A 22291-nucleotide genomic window follows, 5' to 3' on the forward strand; every position below is an offset into this window, starting at 1 on the left:
ATGAGTTTTACACTACCAGGACATATAGAACACACATGTTCATGTCCTGCCTTTTACCTACATAGCACCCTTCCCTATGGACTACCTAGGCGTACCTTAAGGGTGACTTATATGTGGAAAAAGGGGAGTTTAAGGCTTGGCAAGTACTGGCAAGTCGAAGTGGCAGTGAAACTGCACACACAGGCACTGCAGTGGCAGGCCTGAGACATGGTTAGGGGACTACTTATGTGGGTAGCACAACCAGTGCTGCAGCCCACTTGTAGCATTTAATTTACAGGCCCTGGGCACATGTAGTGCACTTGACTAGGGACTTACAAGTAAATTAAATAAGCCAATTGGGTATGAACCATTGTCACCATGTTTTAATGAGGGAGCATATGCACTTTAGCACTGATTAGCAGTGATAAAGTGTGCTGAGTCCTAAAGCCTGCAAAAATGAGGAAGGCAAAAAGTTTGGGGATGATCGTGCAGAAAGGTAATTTCCAACACACAGATTTTTCTGTTAGGTCATAAATAGATGTGAAATGTAGACTGCATTAAAACTAGAATGTAGCAAAAAAATTGCGCTAATTGCATGTTTTCTTAAACCTTGAAATGTAACATACATTCTGAACATCTATTGTTAGTAAACTTGCACAGGTTAACCTGTCCTTCAAATATCTTCAAACAATATCTGCATATTTTACCCAGGCTCTCCTGGAAATAAGCGAGGCATTCAAATAAGTCTGATTCATTTATTACTGACATTCTATTAGTACGATGAAAGTTAGCACTAATATGCATTATCTTCATTGAACTTTTTTGGTACAGATATTGGAATCCAAAATTCCACAACTAATGGGAATGCTCACATCAACACATCCTTGCAAAAATTACAAGTGCAAAGGGTGACAAATCATTTGGGAAAATTCCAAGCAATACTTCGCAAAAAGATGATGATGATAACGATTATCATTATTACTAATAATGCTAATAACATTAATATTATTAATAATTAGTAGTAGTATGAGCCTTAGAAGTGATGGTGAAAACTAGTAATAAAAGGAGGAGGAGTCTTATTGGGTAGTATCAGTATGTTGTTGTTACTCTTATCTATGTACGTGTTATCATTATTATCCTATCTTTATTTTGTTATTTAAGTCCTCATATCACCTCAGATGAGCACACTCTAAACTTAGACAGCCCCTCGTGTTCTCTGTCAGGCTCAACTTCAGTGAATTGTCTAGGCAGGGGTTCCATGTCTTCACCTTCCAAGGCACTACTGACTTAAGAGTTTTAATCATTTGGACACAATCTTACTCAACCCAGTTTCAGCAAATTCCAGAACCATTCTTCCTCTGCCCCATTCCTACTCTTCTTATCCAGCTCCTTAAAATACCTCATGATCCTCCATCAATTGTACCATGTTAGGGTTAAGGACTGACAAGCGTTTTACAAATTTCCTTCCTTGCCAAAAGAACCAGGTAAAAAATCAGCTTAAGTTGTTTTACCAAAAAGGATGTGAAAAGGATATGACTTCAGCCTCCTGTTGAACCAAGCCAAACATAATTGTAGTGGGTCTTACCTCCTTGGTCATTCACGGGGTATCAGAGATTGTCTTACCCACACTTCACCAATAACCCTTCAGACATCATGCATTTTTTTTATATGTTAGAATGAGTGAGGTACTCCTAGTTCCTCCTACCATGGGTAGGAAAAAATGTCATAGCTGGGGTTGTTGATTACTAGGTATTCACTTTTATGGAGTTAAGAATTAGATTGTTCTCTTTCATCCCAAAGAAATTGTGTCACAAGCAGTTTATGGTCTTGCCCCTTATTAGCAGGTTGCCTCTCATCCATGTGCACAGTTGACTGTCATCTACCTATAGTTGAAAATCCAGTTTGAGTAGTTCTATTGAATTCAGGCAAGGCACTGGTGATGTTCTTCACTGATGAGGCCTCTATACTGTCTTGTGGACGCTAGTTATTATGAAATTATTGGCAGAAGCGTAGTTATGCAACAGTAATCTGTTTCCAATTGTCTATGCTCTCCAGGAGGACTTGGTGGTTTTCTGAGTATTACCCAGAAAAGGAAAGGGTCAGCATTTGTGATAGTCTGCCATTGAGTGACATTACCAGGCCCTGTCTAATGTCTGCAAGCGCAGATGGGATGCCTCTGAGTGGCTAGAGTTTGCCTGGCTTTATTGAAGGAAGCTGTTCCGCTCCACCCATTTGTGGAGCTGGCCTGTTACCTTACCCTCCATATTCTTATTGAGGAACGTAAAATTTGAAAGTGATAATGTGCATGTTAACCTGATTTGGTGTAGGTGTATTCAATGGGAGGAGATGCTGAATATGTTATTGAAATCTAGCCTTTTCTTTGCTAGAGATCTTTTCTTCTCCATATTTTTTCCTGCCTTCTGGTTTTCTGTTTCTATTCCTTGAGCTGAGGTGAAAACCAAGGCACTGACAGCCTACTTCTATAGTTTTAGGAGGGGCCAATTTAATAGCTACTGCCTTCAACCAGACTGAATATTTGCCTACTGTTAATTTAAAATATTTCCAGATTGAGGGTCGGGACCTCTCCAAAAAGTCAGTCAAGCCTATTTTATTGACTTTGTTTCAGGCTTGAGCCTTTTTAATTTACACATTCTTGTTATTGACATGAGATAATGAAACAGATTGTAGACTAAAATTAACAGCTTTATGTTCTGACCAAATAATAGGTAAATTACTGTCAACATCTAAGCCTGAGTTGTTAGACAAATTCCATCAAGTGTATGCCCAGCTACATGCGTAGAGGTATTCACCATCTGGTCCAGACCAAAAACATTTAAGATATCAATACGTTGTTCTGAATCTTTATTATTACCGATTTCTAAATGAATATTAAAATCACCTAAAATAATAAAATTAGGGTATTGCATACATTATTCTAAAATGTCTCCAAGGCCACCTAAGATTTTTGCTTTGGGCCCAGGTGGCCTGTAATTCAATAATCCCTTGAAGCTGCTATCATTAGTTACTTTGCAACTAGATTGCTTCACTATCTGCCACAAAAGCAGGTTCAAATAGTACTTCAAGGTGGTCTCAAAAGACCACTGCAACACCCTCATCTCGCTTGCCTATTCGATCTTTCCTAGCAATAGCAAATCTGGGTGGTACTGCAGCAACTTTGGGGTTGATTACGATACCTTCAAGAAAGAACTCAAACTACTGCTCCTCTAAATGTACTTTGAGATATAACTATACAATTTACAACCTCCGTAGGAAGTCTTTTAAAAAATTGATGATTGTATTCTCAACTATCTGATTGTATTCTGATCATGGACACATCTACTTGGGTATTGGGTGAATCTTTGATGTGTGTATTAATCCTTGCACATAAACTGCTACCACACTCCCTATCCCTTGTATATAGTTAAGTATCATCTCCCACCCAGTAACTCACAATTTCTGCAAATAGACTGGTTCACCTTCTTACATGTACTATACATATACATATGCCTCATAGATTTCCTTGTAGAGGCTATTTCAAGACTCATATTTTTCTTTAGCACTTTGTGCTTTGTGAAGCGGTCTGCTAGCTGACGGATCTTGTTCATGCAGTATAAAACTGCAAATAAATAAACAAAGTGGCGGCTTACACTCACCTGTAACACCAAAGTGGATAATGGAGACATCTATCCCTATCAGTGTTTACTACTCCCTGTCTGTGCCCATTAGGAATACAGTGTGTGGTGCAGTTATACTGGCCCTGATATCTGTTGGTGACAACCACCTTGAAAAGTTAAAACAAAATGGCAATAGGGTCATCACGTTTCAGTGCTTTTAACCCAGTTAGTAATTTTACCAGATCAAAAACAGTGTTTCAAAAGATTTACTACATGCTCACACACCAATTGTGAGTAGCAGATTCTCCTGGTTTCACCCAGAGACAGTATTAAACCTATCCGAGGTTGCTGGTTGAGATGGTGCCCTGAGGCCTTGGTAAACCACGAAAACCTGTTAAGATGTGAATGGGTGAGTCAATGTTTCCCAAAAAGGCACAACAAGCCAAGGCACGGTGTGAAGTATTCTCCTTGGATAAGTGGCTGAAAACCATTTAAGACAAGATTGAGACCATACACAAATTGGAATAATTATGTGCTTGAATTGCATACCAGTGGCCGCAAACTGTGTTTCGCGTGTTGGACTCATTGACCCCAAGATGGCAGAGCCATTGTGTCCTTGAGAAATCTATGTCTCTGGCTTTAAGGTTTGAAGCACAAGACTAAATAAATAAACTTAGTTTGATCAGCTGGACAGAGTTTTTTAATCATTAGTGTGGCTGCCAGTTATATAGTTAAGTTGCATCGATGCCTATAGTGTAAAGCCATACGCAATAATGCTATAGCGCCTAGTGAACACGGTCCTGCAGTCATCAGCAGTCACCTAGTCAGGATGACATTTTATGGTTCTTTTTTACTTCTTCCAATGTACAGGTACCAACCATGGTGTGCACGCCCAGCTGCCCCCCTGGATCTAGAAATGCTGCCAGAGAAGGGAAGCCCATTTGTTGCTTCACATGTGTTCAATGCCCTCCAGGGAAGATTTCCAACCAAACAGGTGAGTGAATCAGCAACTTGCAACCTAACAAACCTCATAGATACCAAAACTGTAGCTTCATCAAAATAGATGACTTCATCCAAATTTGTATTATTTTGCCCTTTTAGATATTCTTGAGTGCTCCACGTGTCCCTGGGATCAGTGGCCCAATGTACTGCAAGACCATTGCATCCAGAAGATCAAAGAGTTTCTCTCCTTCGAAGAGCCTTTAGGAGCCATCTTAACAACAACTAGCATTTTTTTATCAGTGATCCCTGTAGCCATCCTTGGAGTCTTTGTACGTTACAGGAAAACACCCATTGTCAGAGCCAATAATTGCAATGTTAGCTACCTCCTCCTTGTGTCTCTCAGCCTGTGTTTTCTCTGCCCGTTGTCTTTCATTGGGTATCCCACCCCAAAGAGCTGCTTAATCAGACAGGTGGGTTTCGGCATCACATTTGCTCTTTGCATCTCTTGTATCTTGGCAAAAATCATCATAGTTCTCCTTGCCTTCAATGCCACTCAACAAAAGAGTGACTTAGAGAGATGGGCGCGACCCACACTGTCTAACTTGGTCATCAGTGTGGGTACATTATTTCAGGTTATTTTGTGTTTCACTTGGTTAAGTCTATCACCTCCATTCACAGAGTACAACATTGATGCAGAACCGGGAAAAATAATATTTGAATGTAACGAGGGGTCTCCAATTGCTTTCTGGTGCATGCTGGGGTATTTGGGGCTTCTGGCTACCGTCAGTTTCATAGTGGCCTTTCTGGCCAGGAAACTGCCAGACCGCTTCAATGAAGCACAGTTCATCACCTTCAGCATGCTTGCCTTCCTCATCGTTTGGCTTTCATTTATTCCAGCCTATCTCAGCACTAAGGGAAAGTACACAGTGGTGATGGAGATTTTTGCCATTCTTTCTTCCCTTTCTTCCTTGGTTTCCTGTATATTCTTCCCCAAATGTTACATCATCCTCTGGAGACCTGAAATGAACACAAAGGAGTGCCTGAGGAGCAGGGTTACAGGTCTTTGGACCAAGGAGAAAAAAATCTAGAACCTTTATCAGATATGAATGAGTACACAGTACGCTGTAAGATGTGTACCCATGTGATGCTCAGAGACTGGACAAAGTAGGACTGAAACTAAGATGTCTTGTATCTTGGTCAATGTCACATTTTACTGCAGCCCAATGGGTCTTCAATGGATTCTCTCATTCTTCTAATCATTGACCTACTGTTGTACTTTTTCATGCATCAATCCCTATAATCAATTACTTACCTAAAAATGCGAAGTGCCAATCAATTGTAAGATTTCATGATGGAAGGCAGAGTGACAGGAGGATCTGTGATTCTGGGTGGACATATCTTGGTCAACATCTGAAGGGGATGGAAAGGAGAAGAGAATCGAGGAAGTGAGCACAGGGAATCTGGTTGGGAGGTGAAGAATTCTGTTTTTCCTACATTTTAATGAAACAATAAATAAATAAAACAGGTTTTGAACGTGTTTACTTCATTTCTTTAGCAAAATTCCTGCAAACTGATTATTTGCAAGAATATTATCTCACACAAATTAGATACTTTTGACCAATTAGCATATTTTCACATGTTCACAACAGTTAATATTAAGGATTTTATCAATCCCACTAAATAATCACAATTTCATACGCTGATAGCCCCAAAGTTGAAGAATGGGTATTTTAATACAGGTTCTGTGAAATGCAGAAACTTTACATTCCTCCAAAGATCCCTATAAAATTTAAGGATCCTAGTATGGAGAAGGTGAGATTTACCAGGAATATTCCTTATACGCAACATTTGTTTTCTGTGATATCTTTTGTCACGTTTAGGGGAATAAATGTATTGAAGTAATACATTTGTGACTCAATCAACAGACTCGATTTAGGGGCCTACCCTGTCTAGCTCCAGTAATGGTATTTACAACAGTCAGAATATACACTTGTGCACACATTCCAGTTTGGTAATTCTGGAATCAGTCAATTTTCAATGTCCCAAATGCTTCCAAGACATTACTCAGTAACTGGTACTCCCACCGGCATTGGTACAGTAACTGAAAAAAGAGTGGGCTTAGTTCGCCAAACAGTGATGATTCTCCACTATCAATTAACTTATAGCACGTCTTGTGATGACAGAGTCCCAGAGGGTGCAGACTTCTTAGGGTGTTCATGTTCTGTTCTGCTGTGGTCATACAATCTGCTACCTTGCGCAGGCCTGTGCGCAACAAGTTGACCTCAATGGCAACAGAATGAATCGTAAGGACCATTTCATCACACAAATTCTGGATAGCTGCAATTAAATCTGCCAGGATAGAGGCAAGTCCTCAGTCCCCTCCAGCCTCTCCTTAGTACCAACTGAGGCCCCTGTTTGTCTGTTCAGGGAGGCCAGCTGTGTATACTTAACAATTTTGTTTGTTTGGACATATTTGATCCCCCTGTCCTTCACCATTATGGTGTAAACCAAAGACCTGGCTGGAAGGCCAGGGCGCAGTACCTTTATAAGTAGTCCATGCTGGTCCTTCTCATGTCCACCAGCCTGGGTCCCACCACCAACAGGGTCCGCAAGTGTACCCCACCAGGCAGGGCACTCTGGCAATTAATGGCATCACTGCAGACTTGGGGGGCAATTACCCCTTGGTTCAAAGTAGGGCCCCATTCCCTTGCCCTGCAATTGAGGGCCAATGGTTAGTGTTTTCTGTACTGTAGGCTGATCCTTCTAGTCAGTATACTCCAATATGTATGGAGGTGTATTGTCACCAATCATTCCTCCTCTGCGAGGTACCTTCATTGCCAATCGGGTCATCCCGGGCAGTGCCCGGGGCCACCACCACTAGACAGTCCGGAGTAAGCAAACATGACATTAATGGGTTGCCCCTATATGTTGGTAGAGGTCGGGGGCTGCCAGCCTATCCAAATATCTGAACTTCTTCTGATTGCCGGAGGGCACTGTCCACAGCAGTCTCCCCCCACTAGCTGCACACTCCAGATCTACATCTCCTCCAAGGCGCTCGGAGATGGCAGGCATCTGCTCAGGGGCCGACCTTGTGGTACACCGCAGTCAGCAGTAAGTTGGGGTCTACTAGAAGGGGGTCCCAGACTCTTCCCCCTTTGCCAACATTCTGATCAGTGGACCCCTTCACTGTGTATGCCAAATCCTTGCGGGTCATCTGATCCAGTGGGCCCATGCAGCAGCGGGGAGCTGCCTCTGTTATGGGTTTCGTAGTCCAGCCGTGGTGACAATTGGCCTGTGGCTACAGGTTCCGCAGCTGTCACCTGCATTCAAAAGGTGTTTCTGCAGGCTCTGGCTCAGGATACGGCCCCTCTGTGCCACCTCAAATCCAGTCGGCTATTGGGAGGAAAATGGTGCTGGCCTGCACCACCAAGGCCACACTCGATATCGTTCCCCAGGGTGACTCAGGAACCCACCACAGGTCCGTAGCTCATTGCGCAGCTACAGAGGAGGTGGTAGGGATGTGGTGTGAGGAAAAGCTTTTGGGACCCTGCAGGTTATCCTAGGGTTAAACAGACATTGGCGAGAGTGCTGAAAAGAGCATCTAGATGGACAGCTTGCATGGCCATGCCCCTCTGGCACGCAAGTTACTTCCTTTCTACACTCTTCGAAGGCAACAAGGGCAGGGCCAAGGGTGGGGAATACCTGGTTCCACATAGCCCACATCATTCATTCATTGGAATACCCACCTTATATAGGGAAGTCCTCAAAATGCATATCCCAGCATGGATCCTCCTTTGCTAGGCATGGTAGTTTTTGCAAACAAACTCCCAAATTATGGGTACGAGAACTGACTCCACACACTATTTAGCAAAGTATGGAGCTTCAATACAAATAGCTTGAGGACTGATGACCAATGTTATCCTACATGGAAATGGATGGGGGCCAGTGTATTTTGTAGAAACTCTTAGCTCAGACTCAAGGCTTTGTTTACATAATTCAGTCTTTGTCTCAGCAAACCTACAGAGAATATTACAATATATATGATTAGCTATGATATGTCTGTACTCTACCCTAGTTTCTCAGTGGCTTTAAGTGCAAAGCTGAAGAACTGGTTAGGCCAGACCCTAGGATGTTGAGAATATGCTAAAAAAGTTTCATAAGAAAAGTTGGTATAGCACCACCACTAAAAATAAACAAAGGCCCTCCATCACAAAAGAATAGTTGTGATGCTAAGAGATGCTAGATGTCGAGTCTTGGTTTCTACTTAAAAGGACTAATAGGGATTCCATCATTAATGTACAGAGAATTGGTCACAATTAAAGTGGGATCTGTTGATGGCCGAAAAGCAAGACGTTTAAGCAGAGAATATTACCGATGCCTAACACATGTTATCACTCAGAGTATGTCCCTCAGGGCAACCAAACCTTCACAGGCTCAGATCTTGAAAATGGCAGCAAATAATAGAGATTTCCAGTTGTGGCCAACCACAGGTCTCAATGAATCTACTGGACCCACTGGCTCACCAGGTGGAATTGGCTCCAGCTGCTACATCACAATTCTGTAACTTCTGAATAATGCAAACTAGAAGGATAGTTTCAATGGTTACATAATCATAGCGACTAAGTTAACTCAACAGAAAATGTAGTCTAAGATTTAGAGTAAATATCAAAAGGTTCTGTGCCCCAGTAAGGCTGGAAAAAATTGATACAGGCTACCACAAGCTGAGGGTTGAAAGAAACATTCTGGGCAAACTGTGGGCTCTTAACACTTGCAGTATTGGAACGTTATGTGATGGTCCTCAAGCCTCTTGGTGACGCAAAGTTTTTTAGCCCCTGTATGTCGAGCTGGCCTATATGGTCCTTATGACCCCTGAGTGAATGTTTTTCTTTTGTCTAGCTTCACAAAAGCTTCAGCCCAACTGTCACGGCTTCTGGGTCTTCCTGGTCAGAAGCCGATTCTTCTGCTCACCAGCTAGTACAGTTTCTTCTTTAAATGTGCACTGCAGTGGGGTGTCCGTCTGTTCCAAGGGCTAGTCCTTGAGCATGTGCAACAATGTGCAGAGTCCTATGCCTTACAAGCATATCTTTTTCTTGGTGCAACAGAATTATCCTGGAAGTCAAGTGAATTACAAAATGTACTGCCACAAGAAACAGTTGATAACCTCTTCTGGGGGCACTCTAGGTAAATGGCTAGGTATAGTCTTAGAAATTCAACCACTCCTCCGAACCCGACAGATATGTTTTCAATTCCTTCTTTTTTTCTTCTTCGCAAACGTTTCCTTCAAGAAGATGACACTTGGGATATAGAGAAAATAAGTACTTTATTACGGTACTGACACCTGACAAGTCCCTGTCCTCCTTTCAACTGCCAGCCCAGCTCCTCCATTCTTGGAATTATCCTTGAGCATTCTAACATTCCAAAAGGGAGAAGCAGGTATCAAATGGCTAGTATAGTGTGGATTGGTCTACGAGAAGCTAGAGTCTCTCTGCCATGATCTGTTGTTAGGCGATTCTCAGCACAACAAAAAGTAGGTAGGGGATGCTCAGTTACTTGTGATGGGCAGACAATGGATTTTTATACTTGTGGGTTCCAAGGGAAGCAGCATGTTGGGTATCATGAACAAAAGGTCTCCTACATGGATGTCCACCCAGTTCTGTCTCCTTCTAGGTTTCCCATTTATACCAGGAACTCCACATATTAAAGCCCTGGCAACATCACCATGGAGTCTTGTACTTTCTGCAGGTTCTTTGTCTGCAATGACCACAGTAATTGCAAAAGAAAAGGAGCCATGAAAACACTAAACAGAAGCACTGCAGATATTTTGTAAGGCAAGGGTCGATGAGAAGATGATTCTGTATTCAATAAAAGACAAGTATTGTCAAAGCCAGTAGGTCTGGTGTTGGCCACCACTCTTCTGGCAAATCTTGGTTTGTTTTGCTTTTTTTTTTTTTTTACATTTTACAAAACTCTATTGTTCGAGAAGCTGCCAAACCCTCATCAAGTCAAAAAGAAAATGTAATCAGTTAAAGACAAAAATGGTTTTTGGTCTCAAAAAGCAAACAATATAATGGTAGTATTCCCTGGAACTGATGGAACTAATTTGTCTGTGGATGTACTTCTTGTGAAAGGCAGCATGCCATAACTCATGGCAAAGGAAGTCAATGGCTAAAGTGGGACGACATTTTGCCTCCCATGCATGCTGGAATGAAAGGAAAATAAAAGTGGATGACACAATCGCAGACTAATAGATGAAGTCTGGCTGAAAACCTTTGTAAGTAACTATTTTATACATCATTTTAGTAAAATCAAAATGTCTTGGATAACACAGACCTAAAGAATCCTATTGGTCCGGCAGCCTCTTGCTTTGAGAAAGAAGGTAAGGAAAAAAGCAAAAAGAAATAGGGAAGAAAAGTTAAAAAAAGAAGGAAGGCAGTCAAGAAAGGAAGGAAGGTAGGCAAAAAAGCAAGGAATGCAGGTAGGCAAAGAAAGAAAGAGAAAAGAAAGAAAGGAAGCTCAAAGAAGAGTATACACAAAAATGAAAGAGAGGAAACCAAATGGAAGAAATGATTAAAAGAAGGCAAAAAAAGAATAAAAGCAAAAAGGAAAGAGGGTAAAAGAGAAGGAAGAAAAGAAAGAAATAAAGAAACAAGGCAATAAAGAAAAAGAAGAACAAAAGGAAAGAACAAAGGGAAGAAGGCAAAGAATAAAGGAAAGAACGAAGGAACAAAAGATGAAAAGAAGAAAGAAGGACAGGAATAGCAAATAAAGAAAAAAGAAAAAATCAGGCAAAAAAAGAAAAGAAAGCAATGAAGAGAAAGGAAAGAAAGAAAGATAAGAAAAAAATGAATGTAAGATGTTAAAGGAGGCTAAAATAAATAGAGGGAAAAACAAAAGAAAGAAGGGGAGAGTAAATGAAGGAAGGAAAAAGGATAGAAAAAAGGAAAGAATGAAAGAAAAAAACAAAAGAAAAAAGGGAAAGACAAAAACAGAAGGAAAGAAAAAAGAGATACAACTGCATCCAGCACAAGCAGTGCACCTACACCTTCATCCTGCAGGACGTGGGCCGCCAGGAAGGTGCCACCACAGAGAAGTGCAATGCCAACGTGCTACAGTGGGATTCCTCACACGTGGAGCCCAAGCTGCCCTCCCAGAGGGTGCAGTACCTGGAGAACACCATGGAGAACTACACGCAGTGGCTGTAGAAAGTAATCCCTGCAGCTGTAAACACACAGGGCGCAGTAGTGAGTGTCTCTGTGCTGTTGTGCTCGTGTTGGGTGTCATGTAATCATATTGACCATGGTTGATGTGTCACCCTGGTGCCATAGTTAAACAAACTCAGTGTTGGCACCCTGGTCCTATGTCTAAAAGTGTTCCACGTTATCGCCCTGGTGGACAAGTTACTTACCTTCGGTAACGATATATATATATATAGAGACCTATTCTAGTTCAGATTCTTTACTTTAGAATTTCCCCCAGGCGTCAGACTGGATCTGGAGATTTTTCTTCGAGCAGTACCCCTGTGCGCCATTAGGTGGCATTGGTCTATTCCGCGGCCATCGGCGTCGTGGTTGCCTTCATGATGTATGTAGGCACCACCCCGGCGCACTGACGTCAGTTTCTTTTCACGACTTTCCACACCAGTAGCACGGAGCCATGAAGAACACTGAGAATGGTGTGCCATAACTAGGGCCCTGAAAGGGAAGTTCCTGTCCGTAGAAATCAGTTCCCAGTGCGGGGAGGATGGGTGGGTCAATAAGGAATCTGCTAATAGAATATGTCTCTACCAGATATATCGTTACCAAAGGTAAGTAACTTGTACATCTGATAGAGACTTCTACTTGCAGATTCCTTTCCTTAGAATAGATACCCGACCAATACCATCCCCAGTGGTGGGCTGTGAACCAAGATCACATCATAAGGTCCTGCAGGACCGAACGGCCAAAGTAGCCATCCCTGCGGACCTGACTGTCCAGGCAGTAATGCTTGGTGAACTTATGTAAAGACGCCCACGTTGCCACCTGGCAGATGTCTAGGACTGGAACACCGCTTGCTAGCAGTGTGGTAGCAGCAGTTTCTCTGGTTGAAAGAGCACGCAAACCCTCTGGGGGTTGCTTTTTCACCAAAGCATAGCACATCTTGATGCAGAGGACTACCCATCGCGAGATTGTCCTCTTCTGCACCGCCTTTCCCTTTTTCACACCCACATAACCCACAAAGAGTTGATCATCCACCCAGAAATCTTTGTTATGATTGAAGTAGAACGCCAACACTCTTTTTGGATCCAGATGGTGGAGTCTCTCCTCCTCAAGGGAGGGATGTGGGGGTGCGTAAAAAGTAGGCAAGATGATACATTAGCCTACATGAAAAGGTGTCACCACTTTGGGAAGAAAGGAAGCCCTGGTACGAAGCACCACTTTGTCAGGATGTACTGCTAAGAATGGTGGCTTCGAAGAGAGAGCCTGAAGCTGTGTTGGCAATCAAGAAGGCAGTTTTAAGGGTCAAGCTGTTGAGGACAGTTGTGGAGCTGCTTGAAAGGAGCACACATGAGGTAGGTGAGGACCAAGTTCAAATCCCATTGGGGCATTATGGGAGGGAACATATGTGTGAGGCCTTTAAGAAACCTCCCAAAAATTGGAGATTTGAATAGGGAAGGTTGATCAGGAAGCCGTAAAAAGGCAGAGTTGGCAGACAAATATCCCTTGAGGGTGCCCAGAGCAGAGCCCTGCTGGGCAAAAGAGAGAATAAAGAGGAGGACCTCTGAGAGAGGTGCAGAGAGTGGATCAACAGACTTGTTGATAAACCATGCCACATGATGACATTACAGACTTCGGGTGGAAGGTCAAAAGCGGGCATCTTCTGCAGGTCCATCTCCCTGCAAGGAGGTGGAGACTGAACAGGTTTGGGTGGATAACCGTCCCCTGTTGCTGCGACAGGAGATCCTCCCGAAGGGGCAGTCTGATCAGAGGATGGATGGCCATGCACGATAGCTCGGGATATCAGATACTTTTTGCCCAGTCCGGAGCCACCAGTATTACTTGGGCACAGTCTTGCCTATCTTCTTCAGAACTCTGGGTAGAAGTGGTTTTGGCTGGAAGGCGTACAAGGGGCCTGAGTTCCACTTGTGAGGAAAAGCGTCGCTATGCGCGTGCCGCCTTGGAATCTTCAATGAGCAAAATTGCTGACATTGCGCATTCTCTGTGGAGGCGAACAGATCTAACCAAGGCTCTCCCCACTGCTGAGACCTTTCACCACCTCCTGATGGAGACGCCATTTGTGATCGACTATGCATCAACAGATGAGTTTGTCTGCTCTGATGTCCAGGGAGCCCGCCAGATGTTGAGCCACCAGGGAAATGGCCTGATGATCCAGCAATGTCCAGAGGCGAAGAGCCTCTTGACAAAGGGTCCACGACCCCGCCATACCCTGCTTGTTGCAGTACAACATGGCGGTTGTGTTGTCAGTGAACACCTGCACCACTTTCCCTTTGAGAGAGGGAAAGAATGCTTTCAATGCAAATCGGATCGCCCGCAGCTCCAAAAGGTTGATGTGGAGCACGGACTCTGCCGGAGACCAGAGGCCTCTTATCTCCGCCTCTCCCACGTGGCCGCCCCATTCCAGGAGTGACGTATCTGTCACTACTGTGAGATCTGGTTGGGGAAGGGAGAGGGATCTGAAGTTGACCCAATCTGGATTCGACAACCACCACCGCAGGTCTTTCACAGTGCCCTCTGAGATCTGAACTGTGTCGGAGACATTCCCCTGATGCTGCACCCCCTGCAACTTCAGGTCCAACTGGAGAGCCCGCATATGCATCTGGCATGTTGGACCAGCAGGATGCAGGAGGCCATAAGGCCCAGCAGCCTCAGAGTAATTCTCACCAAAATCCAGGTTAGAGGCTGAATAATCAGTATCATAGCCCAAATATTCTGGACTCGCTTTTTGGGAAGATAAGCCCAAAACTGCACTGTGTCCAGAACAGCTCTGATGAAAGGGAATATCTGAGAGAGCACCAGGTGTGACTTCGGCACATTTATAGTGAACCCCAGCGAATGAATGCAAGAGGGTTGTTGTAGTCTGGAGATGGGAGATGACTTTCTGGGGCGTGCCTACCTTCAACAGCCAGTCGTCGAGGTAGGGGAAGACTGGATCCCCTAACCTGTGTGGATGAGCTACAACCACTACCATCACTTTTGTGAATACCCGAGAGGTGCTGGTAAGGCCAAAGGGGAGCACGGTGAATTGAAAATGCTTGTGACCTACCACAAATCGTAAGTAATGTCTGTGGGCCGGCAGGATGGGAATGTGAAAGTAGGCATTCTGCAAGTCCAACACCACCATCCAGTCTCCAGGGTCCAGGGCAGAAAGGACCTGAGCTAGGGTTAACATCTTGAACTTCTTCTTCTTGAGGAAGAGATTGAGGGTCCAAGGTCTAGAAAGTAGCAGGAATAACATCCACTACCTACATCTGGCGCAGGGACCCTCTCTATGGCCCCTGGCCAGGAGAGCCTTGACCTCCTTGTGGAGAAGGGCCATGTGATCACCCAATAGATGATCGAATGATGGTGGCATGGCTGGAGGGAAAGTCTCGAAGAGGAGGGAGTAGCCCCTTCAGGCGATTTGTAAAACCCACCTGTCGGTGGTAGTGGTAATGGATTCCCAGTGGGGCAGGTGATGGCGATTCCTGCTGCCAACTGGTCCCAGATGTTCAGATGTACGAGGAAGGTTTGGAGGCGGAGGCATGGGCGGGGGTGGACTTGCCGTCCCGCTGACTCCCTGATCCACAAGCTCATTGGATCTCACTTCTGCGTAGCGGATGTGCAGCATGCACAGGTCTGTGGCCAGGTGGAAAGGAGCGCATTTGGGTGCCCTTTCCGTTGCCACGAAAGGAGCCAAAGGTGGACTGATGGGGATGAGGAGCAGCTGCGAGGCCAAGGGATGAAGCCGTAGCCCGGGAATCCTTTAAGTGCTTGAGCTCTGAGTCCACCTCGTCTCCCAAGAGACGGGTCCCATCAAAGGACATGTCCATCAAAGATTGTTATAGAGAAGGAAAGAAGGGGGTTAACCCTAGTGACCCCACTAAACCTGGTTAATCAAGAATATATCTAAAAAATATGGTTTAACAGTAGGGAAAAATTATATCATCATTAGTACATCACTGAATCCCTGAAATACGAACAAACAAAAACAATTGTTAAACAATTTCAGTTCATCAAGCGTTTAAATGGACAGTAGTATCCCTCTGATGTGTCAATGATGCAATTATCTCCTCTGTGGATTGCTCTATAGACTAGAGACTACAACCGCATTTGTTTGGATTCAAAGGATGATCGGAGTACAACCTTAATGAATTGAAATTGTTGAACAATTGTGTTTTTTTGTTTGTGTATTCTTCCTATATGTGTTTTATGTTATTTAAAGCCGACTTATGTTTTTTATGTGTCAGATGATTTACTTCCTTAATCTTGGCTATTGCACCATTCTGATAAAGTATGATTAAACTAGTTTTAGAAATTGATTGTTTCTTCCAGTGACTGATTCAGGGATTCACTGATATAGTGATAATATTATTTTCCCTACTATTAAACTATATTTTTTATATAGATCAAACATTGCTGGATAACCCCCGAAAAGCCAGACGTCCTCACCCAGGCGTGGCGTCTCAATGCCACCGTCAATGCAACCGATCTGCCCAGTGAGTCGGTCGGATCCAGTCCACAACGTACCATGAACTTGGCTGCATCTCTCTCATCTGTCATGGCTTGGGAGAAAACGGTCTGGGCCTCCTCCAGAATTCGAGGCAGTACATACACGACTGTATTCCAGAGAATATAAGAATAGAGGCCCAAAAGGCATGCAGTGTTCACGGACCCCAGCTCTAGACTGGCAGAAGAAAACATCTTCTTCCCCAAGGTGTCCAGTCTTTGATTCCCTGTCTGGGGGATCGGTAGGAAATGCACCAGAGTGCCAAAGCCTGGATGACAAGGCTCTCAGGCGTAGGGTGTTGGGTTAGGAATTTCAAGTCAGTCTGCGCAGCCCGATGGCAGTTGGCAACCGTCCTATTCACAGGAGCCCCTGTGCCGGGTCTGGACCAGGTCCCAAGTAGGATGTCCGTAAGTGCTTCATTGAAGGGAAGGAGTTGGAGGCCCCAGGCTGAAGCACTTCGGTCAGGAGGTTAGTCCTGACCTCCACAGAAGGAAGCTCAAGGTTCAAAACCTCAGCAGCCCTACTCACCACCATAGAATATCACGCCCCCTCCTCTGTAGCCACGGTAGGGGGGGAAAGCATTCCAGCATCAAGGGGTGTCCAACCCACTGGTATCCCCCAAATCCTGTACCCAGTCCATGTCAGGGTCAAGCTGGTATTCTAAAGGGTCCAGCAGACCCCTCTACACTATCTGCTTATCCATACCCATAGCAATAGGGGTCAGGATCAACCCTGGGCCCAAGAGAGCCCATGGAAAACGGAATCGACTTTGTGCAATTTCGTTCCGGCTCCGGGTTGTGGGGATAAGTATAGGGTCAACGTTGATTGTGGTCTCAACCGACGTCTGACCCGACACCGGGGAAGGTCAAGTCAGCACGACCGGCATCAGGACAGATCTGAAAGCGTATCCTTAGGTGCCCGCCAAAGTCGTGGCCAAAGCTGTCGACTTGGAAACCGAGGGGACCTCACTGACTCCCCTGTGCCAAAAGGCGCCGAGGGGGGTCGGTTTGCCCAAATAGGAGGCGCATGGCCTCATAAAATTCTTTATGTTGGGCAGGGGTGGCACCGGTTCCCTGAACGTCGGGAGACGCGGAGCGGACCCAGACGGAGGCTCCGAAGACGGAGGCCTAGAGCGTCAACGCTATTAGCGCTTCGCATCGTGCGAGCAATGGGCCGAAGTCAAAGAACGTTTGGCATTCTTCGTCGACCTCTTCTTACCTGAATGTCAAGACGACTTGGACAATTACAAAAATGATGACGACTCCGTGACTGGTCTCCTGACCTTCCTCTCGAGCGGGACCGGGAATGACACGGAGTCGAGTGTCGGGCTGCCATGAGTTTTAGGGACTGCTCCCTCAATGCTTTTGGGTTCAACGCCCGACACTCGGTGCACAACTTCTGGTCGTGGTCGCGCTCCAGACACAAGAGGCACACGAGGTGCGGATCCATGGACGACATCATGCAGCGACTGGAGTCACAAGGCTTGAATCCGGTCTTACGGGACATACCTTCGACGCAAACCAAAACTCATCAAAAGCAAATTTGACAGAAATGTCGTAGTTAGTCAAAAAAATTACTTGGGTAGCTCTTCTCTGGATCTACTTGTAGGCTGGTGCGGAAAGAAAAGAACTGATATCAGCGCACTGGGGTGGCGCCTTTATACAACAGCAATGTCATCACGGCGACCATGATGCCAACGACGCCCGTGGAGTTGACCGACGCCACCTAGCGGTGCGCAGGGGTACTGCTGGAAGAAAAATCTCTGGATCCAGTCAGATGTCTCAGGGAAATTCTAAGGTAAGAAATCTGCAACTAGAAGTCTCTATCTTCTATTGTGGTTCAATGTAAAGCCAAAAATGTACCTCCACAGTGAAGTAGCCAGTGGAAGGGTACTGGCCATCATCCAATAAGAGTGATGCAAGCTGTACTTGGTCCAAACTTCACTCGACACAATCAACAGCAAAAGCAGAGCAGGAACTGAAAGCAAATGACATGTGACGACGTGGTGGACAATGAGAAACAAGTAAAGGAGATTGATGTTGGAATGAACGAATGGTAAGTTCAGGTAGGTAAGGGGCAGATTCCCTTTTTTTTTTAAATTATCTTCATAAAAGATTTTGCAAGCACAGCACACAGGCATGTGCGTGCAGGCGAAAGCTAAAAGATGAAAGAAGGCAAAAAAGAAGGAAAGAAAATAAAAAATGAAAGAAAGAAAGCAATAAAAGGAAAGAAGGAAAGAAACTGAAAGAATGAAAATGAAGCTGTGCAAATTTAGTTGATTGGCTTTGCATCAGATCCTGAGAGTGTTTGTGCTGAACCCTCCTCGTTATGAGCCCTTTGAAAGCAGAAGTGTGTATGTTACTGCACACTGCAATAGTTTTGGCAATGTGGCTGCATCAACTTTTGTCACAAAGTAGTTTTGTTATGAGGAAGTTGATCATTGCTGCTGTTTGCATCACTTTGCACTTTAAACCTTTGCAGAGCACCTCACAAGCTCTGGCAGTAGGCAATAGTACACTTGGGTCAAGGTCACCCCAGTGAATGACTGCGTAACTTGAGATTGGGCAAAAGAATCTCCCAATTTGAGGAGGAGGGAAAGTCATTTTTACTACTACACAGTGGAGTGATGATTTTCCACCATTTTGACTTTTATCATTTAGTAGAAAAACTCAAAATATGCGCCGTAAGCGGTTAGTGCCACTGTTTAATTGATTTCAATTTCAACATGGGATAAATGCACTTGGACTTTGTTACAAAAGGGATACCCCCTTAATTTACACCTTGGTAGTAAGCTCCCTATGGTCCCCCTGAATTATGACAAGATGACCAGTCCAGGCTTCAGACTGGGGCTTCTGGCCTACTGGTTACCCCTGTTCTATATCAGTCAATCAATCAGGAATTTGTAAAGCGCACTACTAACCCGGAAGGTCTCAAGGCGCGGGGGGAAGCTACTGTTCGAAAAGCCAGGTCTTAAGGTGTTTCCTGAAAGATAGGAGGTCATCGGTCAGGCGGAAGTGGAGTGGTAGGAGTTCCAGGTCTTTGCGGCGAGGTAGGAGAATGATCTTCCTCCAGTGGTCGTGCGGCAGTTGCGAGGAATGGAGGCGAGGGTGTGGTTGGCGGAGCGAAGATTTGCGGGTCGGGTGTGAAAGGTGAGTCTGTCGTTGAGGTAGGTCGGACCTGTGTTGTGGAGGGCCTTGTGTGTGTGGATGAGGATTTTGAAAGTGATCCTCTTCGATACTGGTAGCCAATGTAGGTCTCTGAGATGGGGGAGATGTGGTTGCAGCGAGGAATGTCCAGAATGAGGCATGCGGATGCGTTCTGGATTCTTTGCAGTTTTGTCTCGAGTTTGTTTGTTATTCCTGCATATAGGGCGTTTCCGTAATCCAATCGGCTACTGACCAAGGCGTGGGTGGCGGTCTTCCTGGTTTCGATGGGAATCCACTTGAAGATTCTGCGGAGCAGGCGGAGGGTGTAGTAGCAGGAAGAGGAGATGGCATTGATCTGCTGAGTCATGCTGAGTGTGGATTCCAAGATGACGCCCAGGTTGCATGCGTGGGTGGTGAGTGAGGGTGCGGATCCTAGGGAGGTGGGCCACCAGGAGTCGTTCCAGGCTGAGGGGTTGGTACTGAAGATGAGTAATTCTGTCTTGTTTTCGTTTAGCCTTAGGTGGCTAGCTTCCATCCAGCTGGCTATGGCGTGGAGTCCGTTGTGGAGGTTGTCCTTTGCAGTGGTGGGATCATTTGTGAGGGAGATGATGAGCTGAGTGTCGTCGGCGTAGGAGACTATGCTGATGTGGTATGTTCGTGCGATGTCGCCGAGGGGGGCCATGTAAATGTTGAAAAGTGTGGGTCTGAGTGAAGATCCTTGAGGGACGCCACAGGTGATATTGGAGGCTTCTGAAAGGAACGGCGGGAGGCGAACTCTTTGGGTCCTGTCCATGAGAAATGATGAGATCCAGTCCAGGGCTTTGTCGCGGATTCCAGCGTTGTGGAGGCGTGTGCGGAGAGTGTGATGGCATACCGTGTCGAAAGTTGCGGAGAGGTCCAGGAGAATGAGTGCTGCTGTTTCTCCTTTGTCTAGCATGGTCCTGATGTCGTCTGTTGCAGCAATGAGTGCGGTCTCAGTGCTGTGGTTTTTGTGGAATCTGGACTGGGTGGCGTCAAGTGCCTTGTTGTCTTCCAGGAACCGGGATAGTTGATTATTCACGATTTTTTCAATGACCTTGGCTGGGTAGGGGAGGAGGGAGATCGGTCGTTAGTTCTTGGGATCGTCAGGGTCTGCCTTAGGTTTCTTTAGCAGGGCGTTGATTTCTGTGTGCTTCCATCTCTGGGAAGGTGGCTGATTCGAAGAAGCTGTTGATGGTGTGGCAGAGATGGGGGACGATGATGGTGTTGGCTTTGTTGAAGAAGTGGTGTGGACAGGGGTCCGATGAAGATCCAGAGTGGATGGTAGCCATGGTGTTCGCGGTGTCTTCTGTGTTGACCGGGGTCCAGGTGTGGAGGAGGTGGGTGTTTCTTGGAGCGTGGGGTTCAGGGGTGTTCGTAGTTAGCTGGTGGGATTTGGAGTTGAAGCTGTTGTGGATTTCGTCTATCTTTCTACGGAAGTGGGATGCAAGTGAGTTGCAGATCTCCTGTGATGGAGGGGGTTCGTTGGAGCATGCCTTCGGGGTGGTTAGATCTTGGATGATGCTGAAGAGTTCTTTGGTGTTGTGGGCGTTGGTGTCGATGTGGTTTTTGAAGTGGGTCCTTTTGGCGGTGCGTATCAATTGGTGATGTCTGCGTAGGGCCTCCTTGAAGGTGCAGCGATTGGAGGCGGTAGGGTCACGGCGCCAGTTTTTTTCCGTTCTGCGGTACCGCTGTTTGGATTCCTGTAAATCTGGGGTGAACCAGCTGACCTTGATTCTGTGCGGGGTGTTAGGGTGTTTTTTGAGCGGTGCGAGGGTGTTGGCACAGCCTTCTAACCAGTAGTGTAGGTTGGTGGCGGCTGTGTTGGGGTCATTGATTGATTGAATGATTGTTCTATATCAGTGGTTTCCAACCTTTAGACTTCTGTGGACCCCCACTTTATCATTATTGGAACCCAGGGACCCCAACTGAATCATTAATGAATCAGGGGAACCCCCCAAAAAAGTCATTAGTGAAAGCTGGGGACCTAATCTATTAATGTTATTTAATTTTCCTAAGCAGTCACGGACCCCCTGAAGAGGCTTTGCTGACCCCCAGGGGTCCCGGGACCACAGGTTGGGAAACACGAATCTATATCGTGCCACTGCATTTGCACTTTAAATTTTGACCATGTCTGAAGAACTAGAGGATGAGCTGACTGAATACTTGATTATCAAGTTGGGGGAAATGGGTCTTTTATGCCTATTCTTTAAAATGGATAGTGAAGGATGGTCTAAACACCCTTAAACCTGTACTTTTTCTTTTCCATTTTTGTTTTTTCGTTTATTGTACACTTCTGTTTTGATGGATGGTAGTTATTGCTTTCATGATTACCATGGCTACGGTTCAAGCTGAAAACAATAAAATAAATCACGATGGACACTGAAACCATACAGTCCCCAACATGGCGCACGTCTAGGTCCACCCTCAGTGGACGTCTTCTTATCCAGAAAGCGAAGCCCTCTTTTCAGAGTGAACCCCGGTGTCTCTGAGCTAGATTTAAGGTGCAGGGACGTGTTACTGATGTGGAAGAAAGGGTGCACGGAAGAGCACTGTCTGTTCTGTTTCATTTATTTATTTTTTGCTTTCTTGCATAACAACAACATAAATTGATAATGAATGGAAACGGGTCTTGTGAAAGGCGAGAATTTGTTGGCTCCATAAGTGGAGAAGTCCCTCGATTGTTCATTACCCTCGTTTGTGGTATTACCGGAGCAGCAATTACTCTGCCCTTCTGCTCGTTCCCCCGGGGGGGCTCAGGAGTGTACTTTAGGGCCCAGCCCACCGCTGGCTGTGTACTCTTCACCGGGAGGCCGCGGGACAAGCCCACGGAGACTGTGGCAGGGATCCCGCGGCAGAGATACTGGACCCGCCGAGATATCCAGGAAG

At 45.3% G+C, this 22291-nt stretch overlaps 2 protein-coding genes across 2 annotated transcripts in view; both read left to right on the forward strand.

Annotated features, from left to right (window-relative positions):
• The window catches only part of LOC138268719 (extracellular calcium-sensing receptor-like), a 38145-nt gene extending 32083 nt beyond the window's left edge, over window positions 1-6062 (forward strand). The window contains exons 2-3 of the mRNA XM_069218650.1: window positions 4464-4587; window positions 4695-6062. Of these exons, the coding sequence (XP_069074751.1) occupies window positions 4464-4587; window positions 4695-5623 (1053 nt within the window). The 3' untranslated portion in view covers window positions 5624-6062. The remainder of the gene's footprint in view (window positions 1-4463; window positions 4588-4694) is intronic.
• Window positions 6063-12972: 6910 nt separating this feature from the next.
• The window catches only part of LOC138267242 (extracellular calcium-sensing receptor-like), an 83468-nt gene continuing 74149 nt past the window's right edge, over window positions 12973-22291 (forward strand). Inside the window, exons 1-2 of the mRNA XM_069216099.1 lie at window positions 12973-13083; window positions 17847-18035. Of these exons, the coding sequence (XP_069072200.1) occupies window positions 12973-13083; window positions 17847-18035 (300 nt within the window). The remainder of the gene's footprint in view (window positions 13084-17846; window positions 18036-22291) is intronic.

This window comes from Pleurodeles waltl, chromosome 12 (assembly GCF_031143425.1).
Source record: "Pleurodeles waltl isolate 20211129_DDA chromosome 12, aPleWal1.hap1.20221129, whole genome shotgun sequence".
NCBI lineage: Eukaryota > Metazoa > Chordata > Amphibia > Caudata > Salamandridae > Pleurodeles > Pleurodeles waltl.